General features: G+C 40.7%; 1 protein-coding gene across 5 annotated transcripts in view; it reads right to left on the bottom strand.

Moving 5' to 3' along the window:
• Nucleotides 1–8,241: 8,241 nt before the first annotated feature.
• MRE11 (MRE11 homolog, double strand break repair nuclease) overlaps nt 8,242–21,934 on the bottom strand; it is a 79,726-nt gene continuing 66,033 nt past the window's right edge. For all 5 annotated transcript variants that reach the window (XM_004754513.3, XM_045087181.1, XM_013057287.2 and 2 more), the window contains 2 exons: nt 14,730–14,808; nt 8,242–11,370 (listed from right to left, as the gene is read on the bottom strand). In XM_004754513.3, coding sequence (XP_004754570.1) covers nt 11,314–11,370; nt 14,730–14,808 — 136 coding nt within the window. In that variant the 3' untranslated portion in view covers nt 8,242–11,313. The remainder of the gene's footprint in view (nt 11,371–14,729; nt 14,809–21,934) is intronic.

Below are 21,934 nucleotides of genomic sequence, written 5' to 3'. Positions count from 1 at the left end.
GACAGGATCAAAGAATCAAAGGAGATAAGTAGCTGCGTGCCCCGGGTGGCCGGAGAAGCTTTTGAAGCTTGAGGAAGGGGTGTATTACCCATGTTTCTGTTCTCTGCCTACTCCACAGGAAATCCTGGTACCTTGCTCACCCGTTTTCATTCCCACTGAGTAGTCTCTCCCAGTCATGACAACCCGGCCCCCACCCATGACAACCCGGGGAGTCAGGATCAAATCACAGCTCTGTCACTTCCTAGCTATGAGATCCTGGGCAAGTAAATTTAACTTTTCTGCTGTTGGTGAAAAGCTTTCTAGAGCGCCTGGGTGGCTCCGTCGATTAAGCGTCTGCCTTCAGCTCAGGTCATGATCCCAGGGTCCTGGGATTCAGCCCAGCAATGGCTTCAGGCTCACTGCTCAGCGGGGAGTCTGCTTCTCCCTCGGTCCCCTACCCCCAGCCCTGCTTGTGCTTGCTCTCTCTCCCTCTCTCGCTCTCAAAAAATTAAATAAAATCTTTAAAAGAAAAAAAAGCTTTTTCCTTTTCCCACTTGTGGGGTTTTCAGAGACCCTTGAATGTCCCCACCCCCCTGCCATGTGGTGCTAGGTATGCAGTAATCTGTGGACTGGCATTTGTAACTGCGGGGCCCACCCCCATTCAAATTATAAAGGTCAGGTAGACTGTCTACGGCATTATCTCTGCCTGCTGGGAGTCCACCAAAAGACTTAAGTCCAGGTTCCTTCTGAGAATTCCATTTGGCCCAGTGGAAAGGCTGCTCCTTTGTCCCACCTTCACCCTGAAGAATGGGCCCCACCCACCGAAGTCCTCCTTTTTTCAGGAGGTCAGGAGGAGAGGCCCCAGGCACCTCTCACTTTGGAACTTTTCCAGGGGAAGTTAGATGTCAGCTTCTGTATGCTCTTCCAACTTCAGGGATACAGTTCAAGCTCACCTACTGATAAGCGGCTAGGAAATGGTTTAAGCGTCATCACAATAAAATACAGGTGCACTTCCCCAGGTGGGCGGGAGGCTGGGAAGTTTTCCTATAAAGGTAGTACTTTGGTTCAGTCCTAAGGGACCAGGAAGAAACAGGTCACAGAGGAGGCAGAGGGAAGAAGATGGAGTATTCCAGAAGGAAGGAACCATGGTACATGCAAAGACATAGAGGTGAGTACGCTCGCGGCACATTCAGCGGCTGTAAGAGTGATATGAACGCATTCCCGAAGGCCCTTGGCATTCACCAAAGGGCGGTAAGTACAAAACTGACAAGATCAGGTCTGCGTTTTAGAAAGAACCCTCTAGTGACTTCCTGGGAAAAGGGCTGCAGCGGGAGGCAGGAGGTTTGACGGCTGGTCAAGTGATCCAGGATCAGAGGTGGGACCTGAATCAAGGTGCTGGCAAGGGGAAGAGCAAGGGTGACAGAGATGGGAAGGAGGACACGTGGATTGCCTCGTTTTCAGTTTGAAGTCAAACACCCACAATAAAAAAACCACAAAAAGGATCCTCCTCTGACCTCACTTACCTCTCTCCATTATTTTATCTGCAAATTCAAAGGGGTCCATTCTTGTTTCCAGTTTTTCCTTCACATTTACTCTTCAGGCAACTCCATGTAGGGGAGAGGATGGTGAGCAAATGTCCTTCAATTCCGCTGATGGACCTGGTGGGTCCCAGAGGATTAGGTGGTCAGAACAGGGGATTATGTGACTGGTCCTAGGAGAAGGGACAGGAGTGCCAGGCAGATCAAGTAATAGGTATTTAGTTCTATAAAAGAAACCAAGAGACTGCCTGTAAGCATGTAATTCAAGAGCCTGGGTTGACTTAATGGTCTACTAAGGTGACTTGGTACCATCTCAGGGAGGCAAGGCTGGAATGTGCTGGTAATTTTTTTTTTTTAAGATTTTATTTATTTATTTATTTGACAGAGAGAGAGAGAGAGAGATCACAAGTAGGCAGAGAGGCAGGCAGAGAGAGAAGGAAGCGGGCTCCCTGCTGAACAGAGAGCCCGATGCGGGACTCGATCCCAGGACCCTGAGATCACGACCCAAGCCGAAGGCAGCGGCTTAACCCACTGAGCCACCCAAGCACCCAATGTGCTGGTAATTTAGAGAACAAAATCCTACTTAATCAAATTGTTGAGAAAGAATGAATGGGCAGACTAAGGTTAGTCAGCCTGGAGTGCACAGAAAGGAATCAAAGGTAGGCAGTGTCCTTCCAAGCACTGTCCCCCATGTACCCTGCTTGGTGTTCTGTGACAGGTGCACTCATCTGCTCCTAATTAATGCCTTCACTTTGATAACATTTCTTCCCACATCCCCCTTGGCGATTTGAGGGCATTTATGCCAGATGCCTGAAACCTCCCCTCCATCGGAAGACAAGATGACATATTTTAGCTCTTAGCTTTCCACAGAAGAAAATCCTGAGACAAAGATTCTAGAGGAAGGGTTTATTTGAGAAATGAAGGCAAACACCAGTAGGGGAATGGAAAAGCGAGACAAGGTTGGGAAGGGGCCAATAGTCTATTGGTAGGCCAGCTACCACTGTGAGTGACTGGAGCCCCTTCCTTTTGGGAAAGCCATTGCAAAGCAGACACATCGGCTATCCAAACCAGTAGACAAGAGCTGGATATCTACCCACCCAACTCCTGTCAATCACTGGTCGAAGGCTGCTCCCAGGGGTGTGATAATTCTCTTGCACTTCCAGCTGTCAAAGAAACAAGTAAATATTGGTTCTGGTTGGAATTTGGACAGATGTGCTCTTCCGTGAGCATGGCTCTCCAATCAGTCTCCCAAGTTCCCAGCACCCAACTCTCCTGGCCTGAATTTACTCTCAACTGTAGCAATAGCCTAGCGCTTGATGGAAGAAGAACATCCCCCCACCCATCCCACGTCAAGGCTAAGTTTTTAAAAAGAAGTCCCTTCCTCATAGACCTTAATGGTTCTGTAACATTATCATTTGCTATTATGAAGATGATTTGGGAAGACACAGAGCCACTCTTACAGAATGAGACAGCTCCTTCCTTTGTGCGTTCTGAATAAAACTGAGGACGCTGTGTAGAGTCAGGCTGTGCAGATAGTAATTATATTTCTGTCTCTAATAATAGTCACACGTATTAAACATACCAAAGAGTAGAGAATTTAACTCTTTCAAATGGACTTGGAACAAGAAAAATAGTAAATCACCTCACTAGCATTCACAAGACCAAGAATCACAGAATGGTAATATCACACAGAGGCCCCAGAAAGAAGTGTTTGAGAGCCCCACTTCATCAACATTCCCGGCACTGCGAGTGGTTGCTCCTCTAATGCCAGGATTATTTCCTGAAAAGGTCCTACTTGAGTTAAAAATGCACCAACCCACAATTCTTCTCTTGTGCCAATCATCGGCTGAGGGGAAGAAAGATCAGCATCATGTCAGGCGCATGACTGTCACTCAAAGTTGATCTGTTTTAATGGCAGAGGTGGGATGGCATCATACCTTAGTTACTAAGTGAATCAGGTAGACCTGAAATAGAAAGTATGGCTTACGATAATCCCAACGCAATAAAAACACCGTATGTGTGCATGTTACCCCTGGAATCAGTTTCCAAGTATTCTGGAAATATTCCAGTACCCTGGAGCTGTAGACTAAAATGATATATTTAGGGGCACCTGGGCGGCTCCATGGATTAAGCGTCTGCCTTCGGCTGGGGTCATGATCCCAGGGTCCTGAGTATCAGCCCTGCATCAGGATCCTTGCTCATCGGGGAGTCTGCTTCTTCCCCCTCCCCCTCTGCCTGCTGCTCCCTATGCTTGTGCTCTCTCTCTGACAAGTAAATAAAGTCTTCCCAAAAATGATATATTTAGGATAAATGAAGTACACCCAAATTCCAACATACAGTTTGTGGTCCAAATACTTCTGTAAGTTGTTTGAACTTACTCCACACCTTTAAATAGGAAGTTTTATAAATGACAGAGCGGGTATTGGGCCAACTCATAGCAGCCCATTTAATCCCTCCAGTAGACTACTGGTAGCCTTAGTGGTGCTACCACAGAACTCCTAGCTACTCTTGGCGATTCAGAGTGCCATCCTCCAGCATCTGGTCCTCTTAAACTAAATGTCCCCCAGGGTGATCTCAACCATCTCCATCGGTTGAACCATCACTCACAAGTGACTCCGAGATCTGTATCTCTACTTATCAATCCTCTTGAAAGCTCCCAGTTGTTATGACACATTTGGCTGTTGCCTGGACATTCCCACTTGGAACACCCCCCACCCACCCACACATACACTTACAATTCAACATCCTCCAAACTAAACTCTTTGTATCCCCTCCTTCCCTTACTTTCTTACACTTGCTCCTTTTCTTGTTCGCTTGTTCACCATGGTTAGAGTCTTGCAGTCGCCTCACAGCCCACCCCCACTTCAGGTTGCTATTGCATTCGAAGATGCTGTTTCTGTCTCGAATTATCCTCCCTCTGATCCCAGGGCCAGAAAAACTCCTCCTCTTGGAAGACTTAGCTGAAGTCTTCTCTCTCCTGTGAAGACTCACTGACTTCCTTGATTGATTTCCACAACCCAAGAACAAGCTGTGTTGCCTTATCTATTCAGTTAAAAGTGCTCCTGTAACACGAGATCCATTCTCGGATGTGCAGTTCCCTTGTGGTACTGTTTGTGACTTACCTGTCCACTCTTGCAGGCCAGGATGGTGTTATTCCGCACGTCATGTCGTAGAGCCTTGCACAGTGCCCAGACAGGAGAAATAGTAGTGTCTATTGTGGTAGACACTGGAGTTGGAGTCAGATGACCCAGGAAGCAAGTCTTAAACTTTTCTTGGTACTCCTTTTGCTATCTAGTAGGATTCTGGGGGCATATCTAAGTTCTCATTACAGAAAATTATATAAACCTTCATCTTCTAAACTCAATGTAAAACCATCCTTCTGTGGAAATATCTCCTGATTCTATTGCTAGTTAACGACTTAAAATGAGGAATCTTCATTAGATCTCTGAGGAGGCAAAGAGAAGATAGGATTCTTCTAACAGGTGGAGCCGTGGAGTTCATATTTCAAGGTTTTCTGTTACCCTACAGGTTGAGTCATATTTCCTAGCACAAGCTCTAATTCTGTGCTCTTAATTGCTATTGAGCTATTTTTTCTAATTCTCTTTTATTTCTGTTGTGTGCTTTGTTTCAGTTGGATCCTTAGAGAGTGAAAGAAAATTAAGCATGGTATCTAAACCATTTGATTAATACTGCATCTTATAGAGGAAAGAAGGATGTTTCCTGTTTTTGTGTGTGTGGTTTTTTTTTAAATAATACCATGTAGAAATTGTATTTCTAGAAGGCATCACTGGATCTGCAACTCACTTTCAGAGGATGTAAGCAACACCTGTCGTTGGTCTTACACTCCTGAAAGTGCTTTAATACTTTTTTTTTTTTTGTCACTTGAGGTCATTAGTTTTGAGCACCAGGAAAAAAGTTCTTTTCTTATATTAATTTTGTGCTCATTTCTATTTTACAAAGTTAGCACAACAATAAAGACAAATTCTAGCAATTACTTGCAGGTGGTGGAGTCAAGGAGGTCTTTGGTGTTTGAGGTATGATGATCATTATTTCTCTGGGGAAGAATTATATACGGTCAAGTAAACAATTTGGATCTAAATGTAAAAGTCAGATCTCAGCCAACCAGAAATTAATGGCTTACCAGTAATAAAATCTGATTTAAATTGTGTGAGGAAGATGACCGTACACATTGCTGGCAGAAATGCAAGATGGTACAACCTCTATGGTAGAGAATTTGGCCATGTTTAGTAGAACTACATATACACTTACTCCCAGTAACTCCAACATCTAGGAATTTACTCTTGAAGATATATGTCTAAAAATGTCCAAACACTAACATGCAAGATGAGCATTACTACATTATTCGTGTAATTGTAAACATTGTAGCTACTTAAATAGCCAAATATGAGAGAATGATAGTGTAACCTATGGTATTTAAACTCAATGGAATATTATGTAGCTATGAAAAAGAGGATCTTTGTAAAATGATATGGTGTGATTTCCAGCACAGATTATTTGGGGGTTGGGGGGGGGGTAATGCACACACACATACACACACACTTTTTGTGTAAGAAATAAGGGAAAATGAAAAAAATACACAAAACTGCTTTTTTAGAAAAAAAGAAATGCAGAAAGGTTAAACAAGAATGGAATTGTTTACCTACAGTTGGTAGCGCAGAAAGGAGTGAAAGGGATAGGGAAGGGAGAAAGATTTGAGTACACATTTCAAATGGTTAGACTTCTGGAAGCATGTACATGTTTTATATATTAAAAAAAAAATTAGGGGCGCCTGGGTGGCTCAGTGGGTTAAAGCCTCTGCTTTCAGCTCAGGTCGTGATCCCAGGGTCCTGGGATGGAGCCCCGCATTGGGCTCTCTGCTCAGCAGGGGGCCTGCTTCCTCCTCTCTCTGCCTACTTGTAATCTCTGTCTGTCAAATAAGTAAATAAAATCTTTAAAAAAAAAATTAAATCCTGGACTAGAGGGAAAAACATGCTATGTAAGGAAAATTATTGGGACTGACAACATTGAAATCTGGACTATAAAGTATTAAAAAATAAGAATTTTAAAAATTGAATAAATTTTAAATTTTATAAAAGCCTAACTAACTACTGATGTCATTAAAGACAATACCCTTATTCCTAGGGTATATACAGTAAGTATTAAGGGTAAAGGAGCATTACTCCTTGAAAACTCTCAAAAGACTGAAAAAAAATTTTTATATGTGGGTACACATTCACAAGTGTGTATGAATATGTATGTAATATACATATACATGATTTTTTAAATGACAAAAGCTTAAAAGTTAGTATATCTGAGTAAAAGATAAAAATAACTTCTCCATTATTCTAGCAGATCTTCCACAAAATTCAGTATTATTTCAAAATAAAAATTTTTAAAAAAATGATCTAGGGGTCCATGGGTGGCTTAGGTAGTTGTGTCTGCCTTCAGTTCAGGTCATGATCTCAGGGTCCTGCTCAGCAGGGAGTCTGCTTCTCCCTCTCCCTCTGCTTCTCCACCCTGCTTGTGCTCTAATACAAAAAAATGTTTTAAAAAATTAAAAAACAAAACAAAACATGGTCTAGCTTTAAACCACTACTAAAAAACCTCTGTATTGAGATTGGGGTGATAAACCCCCGGGGCTTCTGTCTACAATGGATGGATAGATGCATTGACTGAGTTCAGTATTTATAGAAAGACATTTTAATAATGTAAAATGGATAACTTCATTTAGTGCATCCTATTTACAGTCTGTCAAAGGACCAGAAGAAATGCAGTTGTGCCTCCCACCCTATTAAGCAACAGCTTTTTGCCTTTGGCAATTTGCTCCAAGTCCAGATACATCAATGTAATCGATTTGAATGCACGAATAGGTAGACTGGAGTTAAATTTGTAACTTGCAGTTGAGCAAATACTGATTTTTAAATACAATAAACATGGAACCTCTGGAACCAAACAGGAGACGTGATCAAGGGTACTTACTGCTGTAGCTCTGGTAGCTCTACGTGAATCACTGGACGCAGAGGGGCACGAAACAGCAGAACGTGGCCTAGCTCAACCAGCCTGACACCTGCTGCGCCTGTTTCTTAAATTAACCCACTATCATGTGACATCACTGGTGAAGAGGCCTTTGAAAATCACTTTACTGCTTTTGATGGCGAGGCACACAGATGAAACATTCCTGCATCTGACTCAAAGGGAGTGGTAACCTTTCAATGATGAACTGAAAAGCAGTAGTTATCCCTCAGAACAGACAATGTTCTGATAAAGCGACTATGGAAACATTAGGACGTCAAGTACCAAACTGAAAATACACCTCGATGTAGGGACTCAAAATGTGACTACGTAACTGGGGGTTCTAATTCAATTTTGGTCAGTGATCATGCTAAAGTAATCGGAGAAATGTGTACCCAATTGTTGGGAGTTAAGTCTGGAGAGGATCACAGGGAAATATACATATTTTTAATATATGCTCTGTTTGAATTTTAAAGAATATTCACTGCCTTTATAATTTAAAAACAGCTAAAACCAGCTCTAGTGAATAGTCACAGTCAAGATACACAAATGTGCCGGCAATAGCAAGCTATGTTAACTGGCTTTACAGAGCTCAAACTAACATTCTAGTGTCTTCAGACCTAGCTAATAAACAATGAGTTAAAAAAAAGTATTAAAAGGGATAAGCAAGTAACAAGATGCAGACATTTTTCATTCAAGAATATGGAAGTTCTTCGGACTTAAAACACAAACCTTTATTCTACAAAACTTTTACAATAATTTTAATGGAAATAAGCCTTAAAAAAGCTACAGAACACCATGAATTAAATGCATGATAGATTTAAAAAGTCAGATTACATTGGGGGAAAGTTATTTTTAAATATAGTACGTTTCAAAAGACAAATTTTACAATGCAAGTCTTTATTTTTTCTAATAAAGGGTTTTTCTCTTTGTTTATTAAAACATAAAACGGTTTCTTCTTGAACCGGTATTTGTAAAATTTATCGAACTGGCAACTTCCTCAGTCACAGGCAGAGCCAGGTGAAATATGTAAAGCAATTTACATCTAAGATTAGAAGGCTAATTTGGTATTACTGCATAGGCTTAGTATTATTGCATAGATTCCAAATTTACTGCAAAACGGTAAATTTGCTGTTGCATCATCCTATCTGCCATCCAATGGCGGAAGCACCACCTTGTGGCAAAAAGAAGAGCTTCTCAATGACAGAAGTCAGGACTGGTTAGCGGGAGGAGACGTCAGAACACTCAGTGGGCTTCCGGGGCACAAGTGATGGTCTATTTCTTGACCGGCATAGAAATGTTATGAGTACTCACTTTATAATTCCTTATTAAGCCACATGACTTTTCTGTTTTTGTACTCTGTAATTTTAAAGGCTTACAGGGAAGAAATGGTTTCTATGTACCCGAATTAAGTCCCATGCCTACATGCTTGAACTTTCTAAGCACCAGTCATACTTCCTAGAATTTCCTAGAACTACAGTGCATTCTTAACCTTGTAAACGTGCTGCTCTATTTTTACAACAGGAACAAAACACCAGAAAGAGGTCTATTCTTTGGTAAATGATGGAAGATCTTTCCCCTCAGAACGTTTTTAGCACTGCTCTCTCGGCCTCCAGAAAGCAACTGCAGGTTGGAATCACCTCTACACACCTGTACTAACATCTCTGAAAACCAAAAGACCTTAGATTTTATGGCCTTGATAGAGAATAGCAAGGCTATATGGCATATTTAACTATGTTAACAATATTCAATCAGAAAGGATTTTCTCTCACATTTTACCATACGTGATACAAGCTGTTAAAGTGACTTGGATTCACTGAGATTTTCACTTCTCTAACTGCCATGGAATCACCTTTCCTGGGAGCTATCGGCATGACATTTAGTACCTTTGTCATACCATGGAGCAATTTTTGGAGAAAAAGTCTTCTTTTTTCATAAGCTGTCAGCATGCTTTTGTGACTGTGTCCTTCGCGATGATCCCCACATGGGCACATCTTGGTGGCAGGAGAGAAGAGTCATCAGCTGACCCTGCCCCACATGGGGCCTACATTGCCTGGACGCCACCATCCAAACCAGCTTCCATTCTACACAGGAAGCAACTCTCATTCCCGGCTTCACTGATGCTGGGAATAGTCAAGATGTCGTGACATGGTCCTGACAATATTTCACAGGATAATGCTTTTCGCTGGGTTAATGCTGTCGGCTCACCTAATCTTTATGCTCAAGTTGATACAGAATATATTTTTAAAAAATATTTAAAACAGATTTTTTATCCCAGTTCATCCCACAGAATGTTATATCCCAGTTCTGACTGAAGCCATGTCAAAGGGCTATAATATGGAGAAAGCCACTTTGCAAATTTTCTTTTATAATTTGACATAGTTCAGGTGTGACCATGCCAGTAATCATGAATATTGCTCAGTCGAGTGTTTAATTCTATATATAAGTGAAGAAATGTCAGGCTGTTGTACCACCGAGATCTGTGAATTCCCTAGAAGTCTTTAAATACAGCTACATCAGAGATGCAAAACAAGAAATACTCCAGGGGGTGTTTTCACAGTTTTAAGATGGAGATGGAATTATTGAGCTTAAATCTGAAAAGGTCAAATCGTTATTGCCTCCCCCACCCCCTGCAACACAAGTAAAGAAATACAAGCTTGCCCACGGCCATACCCCCTGAATGTGCCTGATCATGGAAGCTAAGCAGAGTTGGGGTTGGCCAGTACTTGGATGGGAGAAAATGTGGCCTTAACAAGGCTGCTTCACTAAAATGTCTGGAACTGGCCATGTCTGATGCTAAGATAAAATATTATTAATATAAAATTTTGGCATCGATAGTCCACAGAAGTTATAGTTCAGTAATTCCATCTAATATAATGCTCAATTGACCACTCTATCTAAAAAAGTTCTTCAATATTTTTGAAATAATACAGTTAGAATAAGTTGTTTTTTTTTTTAACACTTTTCCTTGTAGAAATAGATGAGAGCTCCAGAATAAGGGAAGAGAGAACCATGAAGAATGAAGAAAAGGACTAATAGAACCCAATCTTTTAAAAATATTTGCTACAACTAAAATCAAAAACTTAATTTTGAGATTTTTCTATTTTTTAAATACAAATATATCTAATTTTTCAAAACATAAGGTACCTCTAACATTCAAAGTCTCAGTGTCTGACACTATCACAAGCTTTAGAAAAAGAAGAATATATAGTAATGAACAGTGAGCTCAGGCACAGTTTCAAAAAGATTGCTTGACCTTGAGGAAATCCAGAATCTCTAGAATTTATTAAAATTATAAAGGGGTCAAATTTTATAAGCTCTTTTCCTCAACTTTGGCTAAATGTAACTACATTAAAATACTAATAGTCTTTGATCATGAAGCAGAAACATATAGTGATAGATTTCTTTTAATCCTTACTCTCAAGAATGGTATTTAAGCAAAACCCCCATTCAGTAAGACGTACACTAACACATGTGAGGAAAATAACATTCTGATTTTATAGAGCAGCCCCAGGTAATGTTAACAACTAGATTTAAAAAATAAGGAGAACCAATCTTATTCTGTACGTTCTTGAGCTGGGAAGCATCTCAATTAAAGGAGTCATGTTCAGGAAATGATACCCCAAAACATAAATTGTTATACATGAAATTTCCCTGTTAAGTACATCTTTTTCAAATTCTTTAGTTAACAGCAGTACTTTAAAAATCTTCAACCGTGAACTCTCAGCTTGCAACATTTTGATTTTTCCTGAACCTTGAAAACTTCAAAGTTATATTAAATACATTATCTTCTGTTTCTTCTTAAAGAACTCATGTTCATAAAAGGATCATCATCGTCATCCTGAAATGACACACAAATGTTACATGAGTGACTGTTCCATGCTTCACCCAGACAGGACAGACATGCTCACAGGTAAACAACAATACCATTAGAAGCCATTTCGTCCTTTCACGTGAGGTGCCTTTCATTGTTCTCTTTGATTTATGGATATGAACCGTCTGTTCATTTATCTTTTCCTCCCTTCCCTGGTAGCTCTTTCACCGTGGAAGTAAGTCAGTTAATTCTTAGCAAGCACTGAAAATAACTGATCCTGATATAGGTGGGTGTGTGTGTATGTATCCCTACAATATATACCATATACATTTCTCTCAATTATTAACCTTAAAAAAGGCAAATAAAGTATGGGTAAGCCAGGAAAGTTAATACTCTTCAAGTCATTTCTGTTTGCTTTTTGGAAGTTTTTTTCCCAATTACATTTTATTACTGATGTTACCTAATATTCTGGAAACTCACCCCCCTGGCCAAATACGAAGGCACAGGACCTAACTCAGAAATAGCTATAATTTTTATTTCCTGTTACCCATTTCATGCCAGCAGTAGACAGCTACTCTTAGACTGCTTCAAAAAGACACCCAGCAAATCAATCTTTAAAGTATCTTTCTGGAAAAAACAGCAGTATGGAAGAGTTCTCATGCTGGAATGAGACCAAAGATTATATGCACGGTAAGAGCAGGAAAACTAACAAACCTCAGATAAGTCCAAATTATAAAATTTGATGAGGATAATTTAAAATTGATTCTGATGTCTTCTCTAGCTAAATATCCAGGAGAAAGCAAATTTGCCTGTAAATTTTCTTTCTTTTTAAATTAATTAAGAGAGGGAGAGAGAGCAAGAGAGCACGAGCAGGTGGAAGTGGCAGAGGGAGAGGGAGAAGCAGACTCCTGGCTGAGCAGGGAGCCCGGTATAGAACCCAATTCAGAACCCTGGGATCGCCAAAGGCTGATGTTTAACTGACTGAGCAACCCAGGTGCCCCTGATTTGTTTCTTTTAAGACATTAATAAAAAGGGATAATTATTTGGTGTTAAGCTAAGTTAGCTACCCTTTGTTACCTACGTTACCTATCTCTAGTGAGAAATGAATGCCTTGAAAAATACAAATTGACTCACATAACTGATTCATTTTCTGCTATTAACAAAGGCATAACTTATTAAAAATCAGAGATAAATCCAACTTGAGGCATAATAACCTGCTAATTGCTTTTCTTTGCAGTTAACATGAACTACATCCAAATCTCTAACATTTAACATGTCTATCTACATGATTGGAATGAACAAATGACCACAACTGCTTGCTTCCCTCCTGGAGGCAACATGGTACTATTTCACAGGGAGCTTGAGCTCATGCTGCCATTGTTCTCGGCAGCCTGAACTGCTGGTGAGTCCTCTCCTCAAGCTGGTTCAAAACCCCAGCTGGGATACAGGAACATGACAGCAAGAGGGGAAGCTCAAAACGAAAGGTGTGAGTCAAGGGCTACAGCAGGGATGAACCTGCAGGGCACGCCAAGTGACATAAGTCAGTCACCAAAAGATAAACACTGTGACTCCACTTATAGCATGTATCTAAAGCAGTCCAATTCATAGAAACGAAAAGTAGAATGGTGATTACTGAGGCTGTGAGGAAAGGGAAATGAGGAGTTGCTCGGTGGGTGATTTTTAATTCCAGATGAAAAAATTCTGGAGATCCACTGCACTACAAAATGAATATACTTCACACTAGTGCACTGCACACTGAAAAATGTTTAAGATGGCAAGTTTTTTAAATTTTTTTTTTTAAGATTTTATTTTGGGGTGCCTGGGTGACTCAGTGGGTTAATAAGCCTCTGCCTTCAGCTCAGGTCATTGTCTTAGGGCCCTGGGTTTGAGCACCACCTCGGGCTCTCTGCTCAGCAGGGAGCCTGCTCCCCCTCCCTCACCACCCCCCTCCCCACCTGCCTCTCTGCCTACTTGTGATCTCTGTCAAAGAAAGAAAGAAAGAAATCTTTTTTAAAAAAGTTTTTATTTATTTGAGAGACAGTGTGAGAGTACGAGAGAAAGAACATGCAGGAGCAGGAGCAGAGGGAGAGGAAGAAGGGAGAAGCAGCCTCCCCGTGGAGCAAAGAGTCCAATATGGGGCTCAATCCAAAGACCCTGGGATCATGACCTGAACCAAAGGCAGATGCTTAACTGACTGAGCAACCCAGGCACCCCAAGATGCCAAGTTATACCCTGTATGTTCGTACCACAATTAAAAAAACTTTTTAAATAAAAATAAAGAAACGGGGTGCCTTGGTGGCTCAAGTCAGTTAGGTGTCTGGCTTCTGCCTGGTCATGATCTCAGGGTCCAAGGTGCGGCTCCCTGCTCAGCCAGGAGTCTGCTTCTCCCTCTTCCCATGCCCCTCCCCTGTGCCTGCACACTCTCTCTCAAATAAATAAAATCTTTCAAAAATTAAAAAAAAAAGTCAAGAAATGAAAAGGGTTACAGAGCTAAGAAAAACACATTAAAGCAATTCAACAAAAACTAGCAAAGGCCCGTCAACGGGCTGCCGTGGAGGAACAGGAAACGCCAGGCTTTAACACAGCTGAATGAACAGATGAGTGAAGCCGAGAGGCTAGTCTTGAGTCTGCCTCTCTATTCCTTCTCCCCCAGCTTAGAAGAGACTTGGTAGTTTTATGGCCCGGACATAAATTGGAGTTTCTTTCACACGTGCTGCCATGTGGCACTTTAGTCAATATCTGAACCCCTCCATAAATGAAAATCACCACCTTGTACCCTTTTATATATGAAATGTGTAAAGTATGTAGCAAGTACTTAATAAATATTTTATTAAAGTAACATTAAAAACTTCTAGAATATCATCATCACTTCTCCAAATATAAATGTCAGAAACGGAGGAAAACTATTCTGATCCATGATTAACAGGGCAAATTAATTAAGAATTCAGGATATCATATTTTTAAAATTGGCGGGTCTTTTATAGCTGAGTATTTAGATTTACGGGTATCCAACAAACATTACTTGTTGATTCTTTTTTTTTTTTTTAAAGATTTTATTTCTTTATTTGACAGACAGAAGACACAAGTAGGCAGAAAGGCAGGCAGAGAGAGAGAAAGGGGAAAGCAGTCTCCCTGCTGAGCAGAGAGCCCGATGCAGGGCTCAATCCCAGGACCCCAGGCTCATGACCTGAGTTGAAGGCAGAGGCAACCCACTGAGCCACCCAGGTGCTCCTACTTGTTGATTCTTAACATTAAATACAGTTCAAAGGAAGGTTATCAATGCACGTATTTTAAAAAATCATTTCCAGCAACTAGCTTAGCAGTCCTTACTTAAATTTTATAAACAGCTGAAAACTGTTGAAGATTTAACAATATTACTTTATTACCTCATCTGATTCAAAATCAACTCCTTTAGCTATTTGGTTCTGAGACATGCACTTGCTTGATGATGATGCGCTCGACCACCTGAGGCAGAAACATGGGAAAAACATAGAAAATGAACGAGAGAATTCATGAGCCCTTTTAAGTGCGATTTTTCATTCTAGTAGCAGCCATGAGTAGAAAAAGCTAATCCCTTCCCTCAATCTGCATTAGAGACAGTAAAACTGTAATGGTGAGGAAAAGGACTCAGGAGCTAGGGTCTGAATTCCAATTTTGTCATTTACTAGCTATGTGGCTTCAGGCAAGTTACTTAGCCTCTCTGCCTCAATTTTCTCATCCATAAAACGAGGATAGTAATCAGTTTTTAGAGAATTACTGTGTTAATATGTTAAAAAACTTAGATCAGTTGCCTGACATCTATTAAACACTACACCGATCCTTGCTTATTATAATGCTTAGCATGTATTAACATGCATCTACTATCATCCCCCACTCCTGAAAATTGAATGTGGAAATATTTGTATTCAAATACCAGCTATGTTTCTGTCACAAGATAAAGGGATTTCAGGGGAGGCTCACGATTTTCTAGGGCTCACTGCTCACTGCTCGTCTTATTCATGTTCGATCCAAATCAAACAGCAAATATACACTGAGAGCTTTTTCTTTTCCAGGTACTCTGATAGGCCCTGAGAAATATCAGCAAACAAGATCATGATTCCCCTCCTTATGAAGCTTAACTTGTGGTAAAGGAACTCAAATTTGTATGTCTTTTTACCAGTAGGAATTCTAAATCCTCTTAGATCAGGTCACTGCAGTCTATCCAGCCTGTTTTTTAACTGCCTATGAACTAAGAATGGTTTTCCCGTTTTGAAATGGGGTACATTTAAATGGTTTTACAAATATCTACATAATCGCCTCAGCTTTGCCTCTTGGACTACAAAGCCTAAAATATTTACTATCTGGCCTTTTAAGAAAGTTTGCCAACTCCAGACTTAAATGAAAGCAGCATTTGTAAACTTTTAGCTACTAATTTATTACCATGCATTGGGATGTTACAGCAAAAGTACGTCTGAAGTATATCTGAAGATCTTGTCTGGACAAGTGGGTTGAGAATCAAGAGGGCATGTGTCAGAAGGAAAGAAAAAACCCACAGGTTCTTCTACATAAAAGTAAAGGACAGGAGGATCTATGAAGCAAACCTGAAGCACAACACAGCTTTAGAAGTAGAGACCAAGGAAATTTATCAAGCGATCCATCTGGGACATACCCATCTCTCTATACTTGGCCTAAGCGGGAACTGATCATTTGCTGACTTGTTTCCATCTGTGACAGGAAGCATACAGCCACAGTGCCAAGGAGGCGGAAGTTAGGTGAACCCATTCTTCCTGGGGGCTGGGGAAAGGGGGATGGTTTATGGAAAAAAAACCCACTGACACCTGACTTGGCTTCTGATGTCTCCCCAAATAACCAATGGGACCCAGAAACGAGCCAGTCATCTATGACGGATAGTGGCTCATCTGATCACAGCAAGAGTCCTAAGGTCTGCATCAGGGGGCTCCAGAGACTTACAGATCTCATTTGTGAAGGACCCCCAGCCCAACAGTAGGGAGGGAAAGAAATGGTTATACTCTTTTGATTGCTGGGTCGAATAAATGGGCCTTATCCTGGATATGAGAAAAGGTTTAATTTGATTTGCTTCAAATCAATAAAAATTTATCTTCAATAAAAAGAGAGGGTGTATCAAATTGAGCGCGAGGAGCTGTAAGCTTGTTTCCCCTTTTTGTTCAAATACCATCTAGGGCCATAAATCAGAGCGTTCAGCCTAGAGATATTCAGCCAAGAAGTGAGCTGTAAGCACAAGGTGACATGTTAAAACTGGCCTAATACTGTGCCTGGCACATCACAGGTGCCACAAAAATGCAAGCTTCCCACCACTCACTGTCTGCCCCTCCCCACCACCCCTCACTCTACCCCTCTTATTCATGTTTTGAGGGAGGGTCCTCGGTTTATCTGGTACCTCTACCAAACTTGAATGGCCCTCTTATTGCCAGCACAAGGACAAAGTTTGGAACAACCTCCCCAAAGAAAAGTAGGCTCTCTGTTACCCATCTGGCAGGAGGCAGTTTTACAGCCCTTAAGTTATTTCCTTTTCCAAATTAACTGCTGGGCATTATGGAGCTTTTATTGCTTACCTTTCCTCCTGTTACTCTTGTTCTATTTTCCCTAGCCTGTTATTTAATTTATTTAATGAACACTTATAGAGCTGTCACTGTGTTACTATGTATCAGGCATTGTACTTAGCACTTTATAAGTATTAACCCACTTAAATCTCATAATGATATGGGGTAAATACTATTAAATTCATTTTATAAATGAGGATACTGAGGCACAGAGAAGTAAAACAACTTGTACAAGGCCCATACCTTGTTAAGTTTTAGAGCTTAAATACTCTAAATAATCAAAATAACCATACAAACCTTGCCATTAGTAAATAAGTCTTCAAAACCCACCAAAATTTTGTCAGTCGTTGCTTCATCAGAAACACAAATTTGCCATGGCTGATTTCTGATCTGCTGCCAAAAACATTAATTTCTAAGTTGCCTCTCATCACTTAAATGATTCCTACTGCCTGCACAGTGGTTTGAGAGGTGAATCTCAAATGAAGTGAAGCGGCAGCAGAAACAGGTCTGCAGCAGAACCCCTGGCTGTTGTGACTAGCTGGGCCACTGTAAGTAAGTAAGCCAGTAACCTACTGTGCCTCCCTTTCTTCCGAGAGACGATGGGATAGTTCAGCTTCATCTGCCTCCTGGGGTGCATGTGAGCACCACACAAGCTAATTCACATGTAAAGGCTCAGAAGAATAAACAATTCAGTTATTCTTATTACCACATGAGTAAATAAGAAAGTGACAGACATTTATTCTACTGAAAAGTAGACAACACAAAATGGTAACAAAAATCAAGGTATTTTTCTTTAATACCCTTAAAATCTATGTCAAACATACTACAATAGTATTTCCGTTGGTTCTAATAATGAAAAATAAGGACCTCATGCAACCTAAACTTCTTATTTCCTCTTGACTACTGATGCACTACTGGGAAAAAAAAAAAAACAAAAAACACCTCAGAAAGCTACACTTGTTTTTGTTTGTGTGTGTTTTAATTCACAAAGATAAGAATGATCAAGCAAGTACTGAAAGGGACTCTTCCTTTGATGGACTGACTTATTCAGATATTCTTTCAATAAATCTCCTCTTCCCTAAGCAAATTTGAGTTAGATTTTTACTGGACCAAAGAACCTAAGGTGTCCTGACTAACATAAGACTCAAGTTTAAGACAGTAACTCAAGACTAAGAAATGCTACCCCAATTATCCTCAACTATAGATCACAAATACACAACCTGACTTGCACCTCAGCCTGTCTTGGTATTTTGCACTCGTTCTACCAAGGCCGGCACTGGCTTTGGCAATGCCATACTCTTCTGGGTCTTTCTCATTGCTCCTACTTTTCCTAAATTCTAAAGGTTAAAACCCAGGTACTAGAACACAAAGCCCTCTCCTCTCTACCTTCTCTTGTAAGGTGATCAATCCATTCTAACAGCTTCAAGTTCAGTATCTGTGTATCTGTTATATGCTGTTGAGAAGGACATTTAGGTATCATTCAAACCTTGTTATCTGAGCTACGGACTCATACATCCAATTGCCTACCAACACCCCCTTCATATAAATTCCACAAGCATCTCAAACTTTCTACGTCTAAAGCAGAATTATTTGATTTTCTGCCCATCATCCCTTACCAAAATCTATTTCTCTTCTTTGATGACTCTCAGTGTATGGCATTAAGAGTTCAAGTAGAAAACCTGGAAACCAACCATGACACCTCATTCTCCCTCACTCCAGATAGTCAATACATCCCCGACTTCTGTCACATCTCCCTCCCAATATGCCCTGAAACTATCTATTCCTTCCCTTTCCCTTGCTACCGCTCTCGTACCAGCCTCTGTCATCTCTCTTCTGGGGACTATACACACTCCTTTCAGGTCAGCCTGCTTGTACTCTGCCTCCTGTACCACACGGATCCTTCATAAATGTAAATCAGATGGTGCCACTACTCTCCCAAAATCCTTCCATGGATTTCCCTGCATTTATAATAAAGTCCAAATACCTTACCCTGCTCAACTGTTACTGCTTCATGATGTATTCTTGCTTTTCTTATTCTATCTCAAACCCCTTCTTTTCCATGGATTGGTCACTGGCTCCTAACCTACAGTCAAGCTTCTTTCTTTTTCAAGAGGCTAAGGATCTGTGCTCAGAAAACTATAGGACACTCATGAGGGGTGCCTGGGTGGCTCAGTGGGTTAAAGCCTCTGCCTTCGGCTCAGGTCATGATCTTAGGGTCCTGGGATTAAGCCCCACAGCAGGCTCTGTGCTCAGCAGGGAGTCTGCTTCCCTCTCTGTCTCTGCCTCTCTGCCTACTTGTGATTTCTCTCTCTCTCTGTCAGATAAATAAATAAAATCTTGGGGCGGGGGAAGAACACTCATGAGAAAAACTGAGGAAGACACAAAGAAATGGAAAAATGTTCCATGCTCATGGATTGGAAGAACAAATACTGTTAAAATGTCAATGCTACCCAGAGCAATCTATACATTTAATGTAATCCCTATCAAATACCATCAACTTTTTTCACAGAGTTGGAAAAATTAATCCTAAAATGTGTAATGGAAACTGAAAGGACCCCGAATAGTCAAAGGAATGTTGAAAAAGAAAACCCAAACTGGTGGCGTCACAATTCCAGACTTCAAGCTCTATTACAAATCTGTAATCATCAAGAGAGTATGGTACTGGCACAAAAACAGACACATTAGAGAAATGGAACAGAATAGAGACTCCAGAAATGAACCCTCAACGCTATGGTCAACGAATCTTCAACAAAGCAGGAAAGAATATCCAATGGAAAAAAGACTCTCTTCAACAAATGGTGTTGGGAAAATGGGACAGCCACATGCAGAAGAATGAAATTGGACCACTTACTTACACCACACACAAAAATTGACTCGAAATGAATGAAAGACCTCAATGTGAGACAGGAATCCAACAAAATTCTAGAGAAGAATGCAGGCAGCAACCTCTGTGACATCATCTGTAGCAAATTCTTGCTAGACACGTCTCCAGAGGCAAAGGAAACAAAGGCAAAAATGAACTATTGGGACTTCCATCAGGATAAAAAACTTTGCACAGCAAAGGAAACAGTCAACAAAACTAAAAGGTAACCTACAGAATGGGAGAAGATATTTGTAAATGACCTATCAGATAAAGGGCTAATATCCAAAATCTAAAAAGAACTTATCATTCATCACCAAAAAAACCCAAAAAATCTAGTCAAGAAATGGCAGAAGATGTGAACAGACATTTCTCCAAAGAAGACATAAGAATGGCCAACAGACCAATGAAAAAAATGCTCAACATCACTCAGCATCAGGAAAATACAAAACCACAATGAGATACCACCTCACACCAATCAGAATGGCTAGAATTCTAAAACTAACAGATGAGGAAAAGACAGATGTTGACCCTCTTCTACTGTTGGTGGGAATGCAGGCTGGTGCAGACACTCTGGAAAACAGTATGGAGGTTCCTCAAGAGGTTAAAAAAAGAACTACACTATGACCCAGCAGTTGCACTACTACGTATTTACATATACACGCATATACACACACACACGGTTTGTCTCTCTGCGGGGAAGAACTATATTTGTATAGATGTATATAGTGTATACATGTAGTGACTGAAGGGGCACCTGCACCCGAGTGTTTACAGCAGCAATGTCCACAATAGCCAAACTATGGAAACAGCCCAGGTAGCCATCAAAAGATGAATGGAAAGATGTGGTGTAGTTACATAATGGACTGCTACTCAACCATCAGGGAAAAAAATGAAATCTTGCCATTTGCAATGACATGGACAGAACTAGAGGGTATTATGCTGAGTGAAGTAAGTCAATCAGAGAAAAACAATTATCATATGATCTCACTCATATGTAGAATTTAAGAAATAAAACAGAGGATCATAGGAGATGAGAGGAAAAAATAAAACAAGATGAAACCAGAGAGGGAGACAAACCGTAAGAGCCTTTCAATCATAGGAAACAAACTGAGGGTTGCTGAGGTGGGGAGGATGGGGTAACCGGCGGATGGACATTAAGGAGGGCACAGGAGGTAATAAGCACTGGGTGTTATATTAGACTGATAAATCACAGACCTGTACCTCTGAAACCAGGAATACATTATATATTAATTAATGAATTTAAATTAAAAAGAAAAACAAACAAACAAAAGAGAGGCACTCTGTATGTGGTCTTCCTTCTGCTTTTTGCAAGGCCAAGTCTCTCAGCAAGATTCCAGTTAATTAAAAAAATATGTATTACTTATTTATTTGACAGAGAAAGAGGGAGAAAAACCAGAGGGAGTAGTAGAGGGAGAGGGAGAAGCAGGCTCCCTACCATGCAAGGAGACCAATGAGCAGTTCAATCCCAGAACCCTGGGATCATGACCTGAGCAAAAGATAGACAACACTTAACCGACTGAGCCACCCAGGCACCTGAAGAGTTTACCTTAAAGGTGATCTCCTCAGAGGCCTTCCCTGAGCTCTCTTTCAAGCAGATGTTTGTGGCCTGTGACATTACTCTTTACTGCTGCACGCTGATAATTGTGTAGGGGCCAACAGTAGGTCATCCCAACATCGGTTACTTTGACATGAGGATTATTTTGAGTTAAAAAGCAATCAAAACTCAGCAGATTCAGGACCTTCCCCCAAACGCCTAAAAAGGACTTAGATATTGGACCTACTCCAGGAAGAGAGATATCACCATAGGTAGGTAACCATATTACGGTATGAACTAGGTATGGTTGTCAGGGAGGAACCCAGCAAAGATTTTGTTTGATCAAAATCCTCTCTGTCCTACTGATTCTGAGTGGCCCGGCAAACATTCGTTTACCAAGCACTTACGGTCTTTCCCCTTCCTGCGAATTGCTTTCTTTCCCACTGATGTCCAAGATCCCTACTCCCTTATTTCAGAATGACATACATACCTCATTTTGTCTGTCTTTGGAATTTCCACGTTTGTGTGGATTCCCCCTATGTATGAAATTAAACTTGATTTCCTCCTATTAATCTGTCTCATGTTAATGTGGTTCTTAGCCCAGCCAGAAAG

Source organism: Mustela putorius, unplaced genomic scaffold, assembly GCF_011764305.1.
Source record: "Mustela putorius furo isolate JIRA1106 unplaced genomic scaffold, ASM1176430v1.1 tig00001069_pilon_pilon_pilon, whole genome shotgun sequence".
Lineage (NCBI taxonomy): Eukaryota > Metazoa > Chordata > Mammalia > Carnivora > Mustelidae > Mustela > Mustela putorius.
Note: the sequence above shows the minus strand (reverse complement) of the source record. Positions and strands in the feature narration are given on the sequence as shown.